Genomic DNA, 15653 nt, shown 5'->3' on the forward strand with positions numbered 1-15653 from the left:
CGAATGCTGCAATGGCTGCCCAAGGACTTGTACTTGTAAAGAGAGGAGCTCTGCAGTGAGGATGGTGGTGTTTTGACACAGATGCGGCGAGGCGGGCCTTTGGCCGTTGAGGCCGTTTGCCAAGAAACGTCACTGCAGTGCTCCACATCGGCGTCGGACCGGAAAAAAGATGATGCAGAGCTTGATCTCAAGGCGGCGGGGCCTTGCCCGACTGGGGCTAGTGCAGCCAGTCATCACCCGTTGTGGGCCATGGCAGTCACGACCCACCGAGCCTGCACCTATATCTATCACAGTCACAAACCAGCTTCCTTACCTGCCTAGGTACTAGCACAGCGGCTATACCACATCGTTGCAATGCAGTACTGTCAGTCACCCACAGCGGGCTGGCTAAGTGTAAATCTTCCAATGCTACTGGCTGAGTTCTCGTCCCACGACAGCCGAGAGAGAGTTTTCATCGGCAGTCGGAGACGCAACATGCGACATGTGAGACGTGAGATTCTGACTCCGAGTCTCGACACCGGATCATTCTCGACTGGCGATGGTCGAAGGTACCTAGGTAGTTAGGTAAGTGTATGATATTTCAGGTAGCAGCACACAGAAGGAAGACGCCTTAAAACCGCCTTGTGCCTTGTCTGGAACCATGGCGACTAGCATTGTGTGAAGCTTCGGCTTGTTTTCCCGTCGGCGATACTGGGAGGAATCGTCAGCTTCAACTATCATCATTTTGGGACATGCCTTCGGCTCAACCCTCCATCCGCAGAGCGTATTGCTGACCTCCAACCCATATACTTCATGACAATCATCGATGGAGAAATGAATCTGTTTTGAAACATGCTGCTCTGGCGTGTCTGCTCCTGGGCCTGTTTATCGCAGTTGTGGCGAGGTGGTTGTTGTATCCAAAACCCTTGCCAGGGATCCCGTACAACGTTGAGGCCACCGAGACGCTGCTCGGAGACATCCCGTCCCTCGCACGGTGGTAGAAGACGCGCGGAGAGGCACGGCGCTGGTTGCAGCCGCAGCTCCAGAAACTGAACTCGCCCATCTTCCAAGAGTTCGTGGCCCCCAAAGAAAGCCTAAGGTCCTGCTGGGCGACCACTGCGAAATGCGCCCCAGAGAGTTTGACTGTGAGTGTTTCAATCTTTTTGACTCTTTCGGGTGCATTCTGGCATTTTTCTCAGGCCCCCATCCCGACCTATCCCGTCCCGTCCTCCTTTGTCATTTCCCATTTTCTTCGCCGGGGAGCCAGCCGTAGCGCTAAGACGCCACCTAGGTCGCAAGTTAGAACTTGAGCGGGCGAAGACTATGAAGGGAGAGGATGAAGAGGTACCTGGGTAGGTGATCATTAAATGGAGGAGACGCCTAGGCACATCCGCTCTGCGGAAACCCACATTTTGAGCGCTTCGGTGCCTGGTGGCAGCCTTGCCTCTGTTTTGGGCTAAGCTCAGCCTCACCCTTCTACAATTCAGAGATCGTTGTGAGAGAGACGCCACTGTTGAGCTCACCACATCCTCCACAGAACCTGAGACCACTGCTCAAAATCCCGAAATCATATCCAATGCAAAAGGCTGTGAGTGGAATCTGCAATGCCAGTGCTTAGATTTGAAATCATCTCTTTTCCTGGATTGTTTGGAAGGCGCCATTGTCTCGCACTGAGTAAACAGTGCTCCTGCTTTGTGCAGTTCTCACCAGGCAACCGATTGCTTCTGTAGTGAAGATTTTGCGGTTAGGTAGGTGCGGCATGAGCTTTGCCGATATAGGGGGTCTGGCAGTCCCAGTTCCATCTTGTCTTCCAAGTGAATAGTCGTGCATGTTCACTCTACGTCTTCCTATCTTTCCCTACCCATCCCCCGTTACTCACCTGAGCCTCTTCTATCTGCATCATTATTCCACTCCTCCTACTCGAAGACTGCGATCAAACCTGTGGATCTGGCCGTCGAAATGACTACCACAGCGCTTGTCACCACAATCTGGCTTGCTGCGCTTTCAGCGGCGGCTCCAACCAGGATGGGCAACGCGCTCGGGATTGTGCAAAGCCAGGCATTCGCTGTTCTTGACCTACTATGCTCGTCAAAGAGTTGTCTCTTTGGAAAAGCCCTGTTCGACTTGTCATCATTCTCTTGTTCGTGTCCAGAATGGCCAAGCACTCCCGTAAGTTAAGATCCCAAACATGCGGCAACCCTGTGCCCACTGCCAACCGCTAATCAACCTGTGTCCAGTTCCCTCAGCCATGCGGTGCCTTGGAGTGTGAAGATGGAAAGGAAACGTTCTACTCTGTGATAACAGATTCGTGCTACTGCGGCACAATGAGAGACTGGTACAACAAGGAAAATGAAGCGTACAGTTCAACCCCAGAAAGATACCATCAACACGCGATAAGCAACCTGCGCCGACGGCAGACACCGACCAGCCCAGCACCGACTGTCGACACCGCAGTCCCTACGTTCATCCCTCCACCTAATCAAGATATCACGCCGGAGTTGATTCAGGAATCCTTGAGTATTCAGCCTCAAAACACGGCAATGGTTACATCTATGGTCCCTAACCTTCTAGCTGGAGTCATTCAAATCTCCTTGCAATTAGATGGTCCAGTAGCAACCACCCTTGTAGTCAACTGCAGCACTTCTCTACCCTGTGGTACGATTGGACTGATCAATCCTCAGCCCAATCTTGCCTTGGTCCCACTGGTGGTGAACCAAGGTCAAGGGCAGCCTCAGACGCTGGTTGCTGATTGTCAATGCATTGCTATCAACATGTACGATCCGCATATCGTGACTTACTGGATCCAGAGAATCAGCGATGGCAGCGTCTATTCAGTCCTCGGAAACAACGTGGTTACGGATATTGATCAAATGAATACGACCCAGAGTACCGCTTTGGCCCTGACCGCCGTATCTCAAGGAGCTGGTAAACGCAGCTTTGACAACATTGTGTACGTCCAACCCCAAAGGCGACAAATCTGGAGTGTCCAATGTGACCAGGCCTGCCCTTTCTACCACATGAACATGATCAAGGGCACCGATGGATATTGTGGCTGCATCTTCAAAGACGCTGGCAAAACACTTGACGCCCGGGCCTTGGTTGAACCAAATTTGTACAATGCAAAGATGACTGCGGAAGCTTGTGCCGCCATGACATGTTTTAATGATGGAGGCGATGCAACTCCGGCGCTTTTCCATCCTTTCCAACTGACTTGTTGGTGTGTCACGCAACCGTACGTCGAATTCAACCCAAGCGCTTGGAGTCCCTCGCCGGGCACGACGTCGTCCTGAATGAGTCTATGTGGTCGGCATATGAAGGAATTGGGGCAGTAACGACGAATCGAAAATTGTACAACCATGAAGCGGAGACTTCCATGGATTTGAGGTGGTAAGGACTTATGAGTATCCGGTCGATGATGACGGCTTTTTGTGTGAATTCGGCATGCGATCAGCCATGAACAAGTGAGATGGGCCAGAACATTGCCGCACACTTGGATAAGAGTGCAACTGCTAGAGACGTGTGAAAGGAGTAGCTGATGTCAATAAGCAATCCCAAATGGATCGGATCAGACACAATGAGAATGAGCATGAGCCGAACGAAAGCCAAAGTGGAAGTGTTGGAAATGTATCTCTGCATTCCCTGTCCCTTGGCCGAGCACTTGTTCCAAGAGCTTCACAAAACTGACAACAGCGCAAGTTTGATAGTATTTTATTTGAGAACATGACCCAACCCGCCCAATACGCCTTCGCTTGCTATAAAAACAGCTCGAATATGAAGCTCAAAACCAAAAAAGGAAAAAGGCCTTGAGCCCGGCACGAACAAGAAAGTTTTGGGCTCTCTCCTCATTTTCCTTTCTTATCCCAATCTGGACCTCTCTGCCTTTGTCCCTCCCTTTTTTTGGAAGTTGTCCTTTTGTCGACACCGTCAAATTTTCAAGCTGAGGGACCGACCTTATGAATTTCCCTCACTTTTCCTCACGCACCCAAGCCGTTGTTTGATTCCTTGGGCATGTGTCGACCGGGAACAAGGTTGGACAAAGTCGGGTGCTGCACCATCGCTAGAGGCATAGAAATCAATTAACGCGCGCTCGCATGGGATCGAGCTCTCCGTATGTGCATTCATTAAATTCCGTAGTGTACTGTGTGTTGTACATTGAGGGTAAGAAAGGAGCCACCCGGTGAATTAGGGATCTTCATGACCCATTTTTTTCTTTTTCGTTTTTGCTGATCTGATACGACGAGGAGTTCCTGGGAGTTTGGAAAGTGGCGACTGTTGCTTGAATGTGCAACAAATTTGCCAAGTAGCTGGGTTCCGGGATTGTTCGTGTCTTCTTTTCGTACGAAATGGCACGAGATTCTCTTTTCTTCATCACCGCCGGGCGGAGGAATTTCCGCCGCCGTTCCCTGCCCCTGTTCGTGCGGGTCCAGTGCCAGTCCCCTGGTCGCCGGGTAGAACACCTGAGCCACTAACGTAGCTTGTCCGACTGGGACTCGTCCTCGCAGTCTGCTCCTCAATGATGTCGCTCAGCCTGGTCGGATGGTGGTGGCTACGGGTTTGCAAGCTCTCCCAGCCTGTCATGGCTTGAGTGACTGCGGGTGGAACAGCAGGATCGTAGCCTTGTCCCTCGTAGGCTGACGACGGAGGGTCCAATGTTTGACCTTGCGGAATGGGTGGGAGGGCACCGGTCGTTGTACGTGGGATACCACCGGCTGTTGTCGGCGGTTGTTGTGAAGACTGCGGTTGGCGATACTGTGTAGCGTAAAGCCTCTCACGCTCCACGTCGGCGGTATGATCGTCGTCATCCTCTGAGGTTTCTTCTGGTATTTCACCTTCGTCATCGCTAATTTCTCCGGCCAAAGCCGATGTCCCCGCTCCAAGTGGTTGGCGATAAGGGATGCGGCGGCCTTGCGAGTCTCGGGTGTAGCTGCCATCGGGATTGATATGGTATTCTTCCTCGGATGGTGCTAGTGATGCGTTGGAGGGCATGTATGACTGCTCTGTCCCTCCAGTACCCTGACGAATTGGCGCAGGCAGAGCACCAGACATTTGAGCATCGCTAGTTGCAGTCGGGTAGTACCTCGATTCGCCAGGTGTCCGTCCAGGAGATTGCGCTCCGGCTGCTGCTGCTCGTGCTGCAGCAATCGCAGCATCACTTGTTGCAGGCTGTGTAGGGCGGGGAGGGGTAGTGTAGAATTGTGTATCTGGCTCACGACGCAGTTGGGTTTGTTGTTCGCGCTGCCGAGATGATTCTGTGAACGGGTCCGTCATGGTTGAGGAGTTGCCCGTGTCGGGACGATATGTGAACTGCCGGCTTTCCTCGCCAGGCGAATCGAGAGATGTTGTTGTTGTTTGACGAGAGTGAGGTCGTTGTTGCGTCTGTTGTCCGGACATGGCTGTTGGCCCTGCTGCACCTGTCGGTCCATCTCTAGTTTGTGGACGTTGAGCCGCGCTCACCTGCCTACTCGGCAGACCTTGCATCGGTACAACCTGGACACCCCCAATAAGGGTGGGCTCTCCGCTCCTTAGCGCAATGGTTCTTTCCCGTTCCTCCTGCTCCCTCCGGCCCAGTTCTTCCCAAGCACGGCGAGCTTCTTCCTTGCTGATTTGGAGTTCGCGGCGCATCTCCTTTACAAGCTCCTCTGCTCTGATCCTTTCTGCACGCTCCTGTTCGATCGAGGTGGAACTGAGCGTTCGAGCTTCTTTCTCGGCGCGCAGTTGACGCTCAAGCTCGGCCTGCCTTTCTTGAGCTTGTTCCTGCTCATGCCGGGTTTCAAAGAACCAGCGCTGAAATTTCCGCTCGGACGATGCCCGAAGGCGTTGCAGTTCGACCACAGCGTGGAACAGGTTTGCACCTGCCCGAGACAAGTCATCAATCTGTCGTGCCATTTGCCGATCAAGGGGCTTCCCGGCCAATTCATCGGCATTATTTTCCATGCGATGGATGAAAGATGACACAATACCCTCCCAACGGGCAGATAGATCTTCCCATCGCTCAAATGCATTCGGAAAACGGCTTCGTCCCGCCGTACCAGCGCCTTGAGCGGGAGGCGGTTGACCAGTCTGCGAGCTAAATTGGGGAACAGCTTGGGCTCTGGGTTGCGCTTGCGGCTGTTGAGCAGGTCGTGGCACCTGTTCGGCCGGTCTCGCCGTTGCAGGAATGTTAAGCTGTTCATAGGCTTCTGTCCGATTTCGCTGCGTGGCTGCAGAGACCCTGGGTTCTCTTGCAGTAGGCTCGGGAGCCCTCCCAGTCGTCCTGGAGGAAGTGGCTTGAGCGGGTTGTATGTTCTCTTGCCGCCGTGTCGTGGAGCCGGCAGGCTGAGGGACACCTCCACCTATGTTGTAGGTTTGAGGAGGCTGAGCACCGGACCTGGCAGACGTTCTCCGTGCGGTATCCTCCCCAACGCCAACAACTTGTTCTTCTTGCAATCTTCTAGCTTCCTCCTCTTGACGCAGCCTAGCCGCCGCCTCCTCGGCTCTACGAGCTTCCCGTGCCCGTCGGTCTCGCATGACATCTGTAGGAGTACGATATCGCGGGGGTTCGGTGGGTGTCGGACCAGCGCCAGCAGCCGCGGCTGCACGGGTTGCTCCGCCATTCTGAGATCGGCTCGATACAGCAGCGGTACCGGGCGCAGTGCCCCTCACCAAATCTGACATTCGAGCCTCTTCTTCGAGTGGATCAGCAGTCAATGGCTGCGCGTTAACACCATCACCTCTTCTGATGGCTTCCAAGGCGAATAGGATAGCGTCGTGGGTATGTCGAGAGATGTGGAAGGTCCTCCGAGGCCGATAAACGTCGTCTGAGACCAATTGCTGGAAAAAGCTCGGGGTGGTAGAGCCCGACTCGTCAAAATGGACTGGCGGCGTTGCAGAGAGGGGTTGAGACCTTCTCGCACGCAGAGGCGACCGTGTTGTCACCCTTCGCTCTTGTAGTCTTGGGGTTCTCCGTAGCGATCGAGCACCGCTAGACTGGGTGGATTGAGGACGTCTCTGCGAGATTGGAGTGGTTATTTGTTGCTGGCGTTGGGGTAAGGGATCTCGTTCCGGGTCGTAGTACTCGTAAAGGTCGTCAAAGGCGGGTTGATCGGGGAGCGACACTTCGACTGCTGGTTGCCGGACGAGGGAGGGATCGTGGGACAATTTGGGAACTGCGCTTGAAGCGCAAGGATGTTGGAGACGGTGTTGAAAGTTCTGAGGGAGGTAGGGGAAGGACTAAACAGGATTGGAGGCAGGCAAAATGTGAGAGGGACTGAACAGTAACTGTAATGGAGACATTGACGTGGTGAGGTGGAAGAAGTGCGCGTGGTTGTGCTGCTGGTGGCTGGTCAATTTCTAAAATCATGGAGGTTGGGCCTTCAGCTTTCAGTGTAGAGTCGCGTGTCCACAAGTGCGGCGAAGTCGCGTCTCGGAACCGGTGAGTGACTTGAGACAATTGACTACTCAGTAAAGACATGAAAAGGTAATTCCCTCGTGGGTTCTCTGGAGCAGCGAATTTTTGTTCGATTGTGTGGTGTTGTTAAAGGGCGGACTCTGGATGATAGTTGCGGCCGAGCTCAACGGGCGCAGCGCAGCTATGAGCGCAGTCAGTGAAAGTTCAGCTCCCAACTCCAACTCCAACTCCACATGAGCGACTTCTCAGTGCTTTGTGGTATTGAGAGCTGCTGCTGATTTTCAGCAGTCTGCCAGTTTCCTGCGTTCCGGTTTGGGACTGACGTGTCGCAAGATACCAACTGCAAACTGCGGAGGAAATGCGGACTGCGGATCGCTACCGGCGGTCCAAGACCATATTTCTAGATTGGACACTGTAAGAGCAGCAGCCTGGAATGATCCGCGACAACGTGTTTGCCATGGTGCCGAATTTTCCTTGCTCGGGCACCCAACGGTCGTGGGAAAAGTCGGTAGAGTGAAGCCGTGGATCGTGGTGCGATATTGGAGAGGCTGGGCGCAGCTCAGGACGAGGTAATACTCGGTAGCTCACCAGCGTTTGGAAGTCTCGAGGCCCAGATGTGGAGCTGCGATGAGCTGGCAGCATCGTCATCCCAACGTACCAACGCTGCCATCTACGGCCACCGCCATCTGCGCCATCGGTGCCCTCTGCTCCATCTGCGTCCTTCCAACCCCTGGTCCTGTGAGCCACAGTTTCAGCTGCATTGTCACCGCCCCGAGTGCCTTTGTCTTTGCCACCGATCTCCTCGAGTCTCAAGAAGCAAGCTCTCTGCAGGGTACAAGAAATTAAGATCAAGAGCTTGGAGAAACAATGCTAGACGGGCCCGACGGATTGGAAGATCTTTTTTCTACCCCACCATCCTTCTCGGTCCCAGTCATCCAGGAACCAGGGGACAAAGGTGCTGCTTAACCTGTCAACTGCTGTATCGAGAAGCGGATTGGCTCAACGTCCCATGCCTTCAAACGAATCACCACATCTGCAGTTGAGATGCGAGCAAGCCCTCCCTGCGTATCTTTTCCGGTGCCCGGGCAGAAGCGAGAGCCACAAACCCAAAATTAATAGCTGGCGTTGCTGCCCTGATATTTGTCGCCACCCTGAGGCTGAGTGCCTACTTGTACCTCTCGCTTCAAAATCAGAAAAGCTTGGAGTATTAAATGGTGTGCATAGGGCGCCGACTGCTGCTGCCCCCCTGTTGTTCGCTTATCTCCTGTTTGGATGCAAGGCCTGCTTCCCATCAACGTTGACCGTCTGCGAATGCCGAAGTTGGCGGTCAGATTCCCGGTATATACGGGGGGCTATTTTTGCGACCCATCATGACCCCGTTGAGACTGAGGCGTGTTGCGTAAGGGTGTGCTGTCAGTCTACTAAAGAAATCAGGTGGGAATTCTGTCCTTCACAGGATCAGCCATATTGGTTGGGGGGTCCTCAATGATCGATGTTCAACCATGTTTGCTGTTGGAAACAGCAACCAGGATTTGGGCAAGCAGTTTGGAATTCTGCCATGAAGCAAACCCTTCCTCGGTATCCATCTGCCCTTTTCAAAGCCCTCAAACTCACATACTTGGGCAAAAAAGCCGTTGCTGTCCATCCAGGGAATGTCACTGGTGTAGTCCCATGTGGTGCGGAACGGAATGCGTGCCTGGACTGATGAGGCTGTCACCCCTTGAGTTGACCAGGCCCCTCTCCTTTTCCATCCTCAATTTTGCCCTGTTGATGGCACATGCACTGACATTTTAGATCCTCGAGGATATCATTTTGAGAGGGTGGCTTACAAAAAAGAGCAGATGTGATTGGTAACAACTCGTTCTACGCCCGACTGCAAACGCGAGATGTCTCCCTTGTCCTCCCTACAGCAGCTGTGCACGAGACCACAACAATTACCGTCTTAGATTATATGAGCAGAGCTTTGGCCAGCACCTCGGACGAACTTCAGTCCACATTGCCGGCTCCAGACCCATCCTTCCAGTTCCAGTTTTATCCCTATGGACCTGTGATCGGTACAGGGCCACAATCTGGGCTGCTGACTAGGGTCTGGACACACTTTTGCATGGCATATTGCCCCAGAAAGACTGGTTTTTCTTCTACCCACGTCGAGGCCCCTGCCTGGTTGTTTGGACTGGCTTGCTGGGCATCGTGGCAGCCTACAAGATCCAGGCCGCTTCTGCCTCAAACTGCAGTCTGAGCCCTTCTTGGCCAATACAGAAATTAGCCCAGCTGGGATCATCTTGCGACACCCCCACAACACGCGCAAGTATCACCATAATTCTATAAGTCCTTTTATTCATTCCATCCAGAATTTCGTTCACCTGAAGCCACTCCTGTGTTTTTCGTTGGAAGAATGAACCGAGTGCTTGGATCGTTTGCACCCTCTCAACGTGACAGCGTGTACCATTAGGGGGAATGCTCTATACCTACCACTATATACCACACGATTTCCAGGACATGCCCCCATCATTGGCAAAAGGCGAACCCCATACCAATCCACATTACACTTGTGGAAAGGGTGACTTTAATGAACCTCCTGGATGCTTGGAGCTCTATGACATCTCGGATAGTGGTTCTTTCTGTCCACCTTTCCTACCTCAGCCATCAACATCAGTATATCCCGAGGAGATGTTGGCGCCGTGGTCCTCGAAGCCCTCCCTGTCATCCCTCATTCACGCAGACACAAACAATGACAGTACTTACACCAGGACTGAATCCGAATGCCTATCCGCTACCTTGTCCAATGAACATGGTGACTGGCTCTCTGAAAAGACTCGCCTTCGTCCTCCAAGCCTGCTTCCACCGGCACCACAACTCATTCGACCTCTATCAGACACCGGCAAGGTTGAATGTCGGTTAATATCACCAAAGTCATCCATGCGTCATGACTTGAACACAAACTCGACCTCGACAGCGAAGAGCGAACTACTGAACCACTTGACTGCGAAGCTAGGAGATATCTCGCTGGAGCAGGAAGCTCTACCAACATCCCCAACAAGTCCAATCACCCCGGTTCCATCTCTGACAAACTCGCGTCACTCTCGTTCATCCTCTGCCATATCTGAAGGCTCTCCTTATAGAGCTCTTGCCTCCACAAATGACTGCTATGAAATGTTTCTGCCGCATGATCCCGACAGCCTTATGGCACATCCCAAGAGAACTTATGAGGCCAACGTCGGTTCTGGTGTCCGCAGCATCAACCCGCCGCTGCCCAACACTCTTTTGTATCAGGACAACCAGCTTTGTTGGACCCCTCCGCCCAACAATCTTCCAAATCGCTCCAAGATCCTAACTCTGCAGGCTTTTCCAGATTCCGATGTAGGAGCTACCACGGATCATTGGCCTCGAAGTTTTGAAGGAGAGAAGGAAGTGTCTTACATCGACTGGGATGACGAAGGCGGCCGCAGGCGCTACCAGTCACCGCTCAGGCGCATTAAGAAGAGCTTTACAGATCTTCGTGCCGCCGAACGCTTCATCTCAGAGGCCAAGGTACGCAACAGAATTTACTTGCCTCGACATCAGGATACCACGGAACATATGACCAACGCGCAGCGCCATGAAGTATGTGAAGCCAATCATGTTTTTGCACCCCATCAGCAAGCCCGTCCCAGTCCTTCAAGTACTCCAATGCTGATGGAGGAAGAGAAGACTCTGCCGCGGCCCTCAGCCAAGTTGCGGAAAAAGCCCAGCACCAAATTCTCCTGCCAAACCCCATCCAAAATGACGTCTCGGACAAAAACCTTCAAGCAAAAAATTGGCAAAGGGAGTGAAAGCACCAAGTCGGAATGTGCATTGCTAGCCCCTGCACGAGACACCGGTATACCTCCCACGCCACCTTCAACAGGGAAGAGGAAACGGGCCAATACAACGACGTCAGAGCGGTCGAGGGAGGCGCAGACGAAGAAACTAAGACTTGGTGTTGTCGGGAAGTTGGTCACGCGACTTCTGGGGGCCAAGGAGGAGCGTTGACGGAGTTTCGTCTCTAATATGAAGGAGTCCAGGCAACGGGTCTAACGGTCTCTCTTTCGGTCTATAGCTCCTGACGATGGCAGGTAAAAAGCTTTTCAAGGGTGCGCGGCCTTCATGTTCCAACCATACTACGGAGCTCATTGAATGAGCGATGTCTCCTGTTAGAACAGGAGCTTCGTCTTCGTCACAGCATGGAAACCTTTTTGAAAAGAAGCACTTGGCGATATACAATAATGTGCGAACGATTACGGCTGAACGATGGAGTAAGGAATGGGAGGTGATCTAGCGGAGCGGGTCATGATGCTGAAGCAGCTTTTACAAAGATGTCTGATGGACTGACCGTGCATGAGCAACGATGACATCCTGTATTCAATACCAGGCAATGACGAGGTCGGGGATGTTGGATATAGGGATTTGATACTTGTCTCTATTCCAAGTACCCCAAAAACGAAACCCAAGCAGGCCACCTACTAATCGAGAAATTGTGCCCTTGCGTATTTTTCCCGACATCTTCCTACTTCTCGTGTTTGACCATATTCGAGCATTCGACCTCTCCGGCGATGAAGAGGGCATATCCCGAGTCTCGCGGTTGATTTCCTAATGTCGTCAAGACACATGTGAGAGCACCCTGACCCGGACTGGGACTGCGAGGGATGTGTGTGCACTCGTCAACTTTGTTCAGCCCGCTGCTGCAGAGCCCAGTCACGCGCGTTGCGCTCGACCTCGAGATCCAGTCCAAGTTCATGGTTGCGCCGGGCACGGCATCCCGAGCCCAGTAGAAAACCCCAGAAACCAGGTAGACATGTGACACGAGTGCCATAGCTCGACACCGTGTGGCTCGTGCCAGTCTTCTATTCGTATTCCCCCCTTGCGTGGTTCCTTTGCCTGCTGTTCTGCGAGTAGGCCAGTGTTGCCCGTGCACTCTTGATCCCTTGACTCGGGTAATGTGCTCCAAAAGAGCTCAACTGAGTCCCTTACGAGGTCCGGCCTTTCGGGGTGGCCGTGAAAAGAAGAAGCCTGCATACACGTGGTGGTCGGTTGAACCCCTCGCGCGCCGACGCACCCGCTGCCGTGCCACTCAGTGGCTCGAATCGTAGGTGTATCTTACCCCCTTACTGCTCCTGAGAAGCATGTGAGCTCCGCGCACGGACATGAGACTTGTTTCTCAACACCCGTGCAGATGCGGCGGAGGAATGGGCATGAGCACGAGACCAGTGCCGTCGGAAAAAGCACAGTCTGGGGAACAGGTAAAGGGGAAATGGAGTCCCTTGACTTTGGAAGATGCCAAGGTGTCAAACCCGGAGAGGACGGATTCTCCTGGTCAGAGACCTGGAAGGGCAATGATGGAGAGTTGAGAATGTCCACGAAGGGAGGATATACGATCAAAAGGACTGTCTCCAGGCTGGTCCGAGGACAAAGTTCCTTTCTCCTTCCCCTTCGTCTTTTTGCAGCTGCGGCGGATCCACTCAGCCTGAACAGAATCCTTGGGCCCTTGGAGATGCTCTTCGAGGGATGAGTGGTAGTGGAGGCTTATCGCGGGCGCGGACGCAGGCCTACCGTCTCACTCAGCGCGCAATTCTGGTTCAATGTTGTATACTCGAAATGAACATGAAATCAAAGCTCTGCGTCCCTCACAGAGAGCGGAGTTGACCATCCTCCCAATAAGGGAGTAATTTCAAGGATCAAGATAGCAAGAAAGAAGGCTCGGGTAAAAGAATGAGTTGGGAATCCATGACATACCTGCCCAATGCCCCTTTCGTCCACTCGAGTGAGTGCTACGCAAAGCAATTGTCCATTTCCAATATCAACATGATCAGGTCCGAAAGAGTCAATGAGGCATCAGCTATCAGCAGTCTCCATAGACGGCATGGGATTTCGTTGATGTTACATCAGTCTGTGACTCGAGAATGGACGGAAAGGAGACGCGACTTGAAAGAGAACAAGTGCACCTCAGGAGAGAGCACTGTGCACACCCACCACTTACTAGTATTGAGCTGTTAGCCACCCGAGGAGTATCGCACCTTTACTCATTTCACTTGGATCGTCATGCCTTGTCAGGAAAGTGACGAGTGCCTGTTCCAAGCCTGACGTCCCAGTAATGAGTGCCAGGGGGTCCCTGGTCAGTGGTAAAGGGATCATCCACTGTTCTGAATTTTCTGGCCGTCCCGCCAGCTTAGCAAAGCTTGAAACATTGACCTTGCTGCTCTGAAGAAGGGGACTCAGGCGCCCAGCACTGTGACTTCGCAGCTATCAATTTACGAGTACCGAGTACACTCAGACCAAGGCAAGTGGAAACGATGTGGATAGCTCTAGGGTGAGGTTGATGGTGGCAGCAGGGACTTGATGATTTACTCGTACCCGCGCCGACCTTTCCCGACAGGTTTTCCTCACGCAGATTTTGCGCAACAATCCATTCTCAGATGGATGATAAGAAAGCGAAATGAAGTCTGCCACAAAGCCGCCCGGCATTGTGCCATGGTAGAACAGGCCGAAGCTACCGTCGACCCGTCAAGATCGCTCTTGTCTAGCACACCTTTCGCCGTGGTCGGCCAAAGTCCGAGCAGCTGCAAGCTTTGGCGGACCGTTGAGCCATTGCCATTGCCATGGTCCAGGGGTCACTTGCCTGGAAAAGGCGAAGGAAAATCCGGGGATGGCATCTTGGCCCCTGCGCAATTTCAACCGACGATCCTTGCTGCTGGGTTCTGAGAACATGACTCGATGGGCCGAGACGGTTGCGGTTTCACAGCTAAAAGAGTAAGAGTACGAGTAGTGCGAACGTTCCAAAGTACACGGGGGCCAGGAAGTGATTGCGCATGAGCCATCAGTCGCCTGAGAGATGATTAAAGGCTCCAATTCGATTGTTTAGGCTCGAGGCTGATCGGCTTCTGGTCTCCAGGGTGTTGGCCCCAGTAACAAGATGCCTATCACGCAGATCCCCGACGGGAGAAGCCCACAAGACACACCAAACAGTCCCAAAATGAGAGGATCGTCTTCCCCGCCTGGAGAAGGATTCCTGGCAACATACGGTAGGATTCCATTCTCATTTCCATGTTGCAGCACTCAAATGAGGTTGCGAGATCACTAATCCAACGGGACGCCGGACAAAGAGTTTGACGAAACCAACTTTGAGTCGTGTGCTCGTTCGCCCGACAGAGACTTATCCGGGAGTCGGGGAGGAGGAGGTGGTGGCTTAAGCGAAATAACTTGCAATCCGACTGCCGGTCGCGATCACCGGCGTCGTTTACGGACTAGGAAATGGACCATTCAATCTCACAATCGTGCGGGATGCCTGGCGAGTAACACTCTGTATTATTGCTATGTACTGAAAGCCATTATTGTGAAGGTTCAATTCTGTTGCAGGTCAAGGGTCAGAGGTCGAATTGAGGCCGCGTAACGTTTCACAAGATCCAATATATGCTCGGGATCACCTGTAGTGCCACCATCGTTGATGTTGTGTTCCAGGCTCCTGAAAATCTCGGTAGCGGAAAATGTGCATCCATGTATCGATTTCCCGGCGCCAACGCTATGTCCCATCCCCAAATGCCAAATGGGTATCAAAAAATGAAGCCGCAGGGCAGGGGATTTAGTGGCTGGGGTAGGTCACATTGCCACCGATATCCTCCAACCACGCAATGCTGTTGAACTCGGTGTAGATGGTGCTGATTTGCCATGTATCCTTTTGACCTTGGCTGTTGGATGCCTTCAAGACCGTGATGCCCTTGACTGGCTGAGGCGGGAGACCAACAATCCATCGCAGGGAGATGGTATCGCAGTTGTAAGCCTCAATGGCAAGAAGCTGGAATGGGACTGCGGGCTGAGAGCCCTGGCCCGCCTCGAAAGCGGCCTTGCTGGGGAAGGTGGCGCCACCGACTGGCTGGCCGATGAGGGAGTTGATAGAATCAGAGTAGTCGGTAAAGTTATCGGCCAAGATTTTCTCGGCGAGGGCGGTGGTGTAGTTGGAGATGAGTTGACCAAACCCATCAACGAGGGTCTCAACACTAGGTTGGGTCAAGCACTTGCTTGGGTCGAATTTCCCTCCCCAGAGGCCTCCCATGGTCCATGGTGACGCATACACGGAGGAGATGAGGGTGGCAGCGGCGGCGATGGTGAACGAGCGCATGGTGATGTGACGAACGTATCTCTTTGTGAAAGAAAGAATGGACTTGAGTCAAGTCTGCAACGAGAGTTGAGCAAGCTGGTAGATATGAGCGAACGAATGATTGGACTTTTGATCTGAACGAAAGACTGGGCCAAGGGGGGGGGGGGGGGGGGGGGG

General features: G+C 53.1%; 4 protein-coding genes across 4 annotated transcripts; 2 read left to right on the plus strand and 2 right to left on the minus strand.

The window, feature by feature from the left end:
* Nucleotides 1-2132: 2132 nt before the first annotated feature.
* Z520_03790 (uncharacterized protein) lies at nucleotides 2133-3269 on the plus strand (the record flags this gene model as incomplete). Its single annotated transcript, XM_016774300.1, has 2 exons — nucleotides 2133-2148; nucleotides 2284-3269. The coding sequence occupies 2 exons, from the start codon at nucleotides 2133-2135 to the stop codon at nucleotides 3267-3269; spliced, it is 1002 nt and encodes a 333-aa protein (XP_016634227.1).
* Nucleotides 3270-4347: 1078 nt separating this feature from the next.
* On the minus strand, nucleotides 4348-7318 carry Z520_03791 (uncharacterized protein; the record flags this gene model as incomplete). Its single annotated transcript, XM_016774301.1, has 2 exons — nucleotides 4348-7188; nucleotides 7238-7318. The coding sequence occupies 2 exons, from the start codon at nucleotides 7316-7318 to the stop codon at nucleotides 4348-4350; spliced, it is 2922 nt and encodes a 973-aa protein (XP_016634228.1).
* A 2547-nt stretch (nucleotides 7319-9865) lies between these two features.
* Z520_03792 (uncharacterized protein) lies at nucleotides 9866-11377 on the plus strand (the record flags this gene model as incomplete). The annotated part of the gene is made up of 1 exon (XM_016774302.1): nucleotides 9866-11377. One exon carries the CDS (start codon nucleotides 9866-9868, stop codon nucleotides 11375-11377), a length of 1512 nt encoding a protein of 503 aa, XP_016634229.1.
* A 3583-nt stretch (nucleotides 11378-14960) lies between these two features.
* Z520_03793 (uncharacterized protein) lies at nucleotides 14961-15497 on the minus strand (the record flags this gene model as incomplete). The annotated part of the gene is made up of 1 exon (XM_016774303.1): nucleotides 14961-15497. One exon carries the CDS (start codon nucleotides 15495-15497, stop codon nucleotides 14961-14963), a length of 537 nt encoding a protein of 178 aa, XP_016634230.1.
* Between the last annotated feature and the right edge of the window lie 156 nt (nucleotides 15498-15653).

This window comes from Fonsecaea multimorphosa, assembly GCF_000836435.1.
Source record: "Fonsecaea multimorphosa CBS 102226 unplaced genomic scaffold supercont1.6, whole genome shotgun sequence".
NCBI lineage: Eukaryota > Fungi > Ascomycota > Eurotiomycetes > Chaetothyriales > Herpotrichiellaceae > Fonsecaea > Fonsecaea multimorphosa.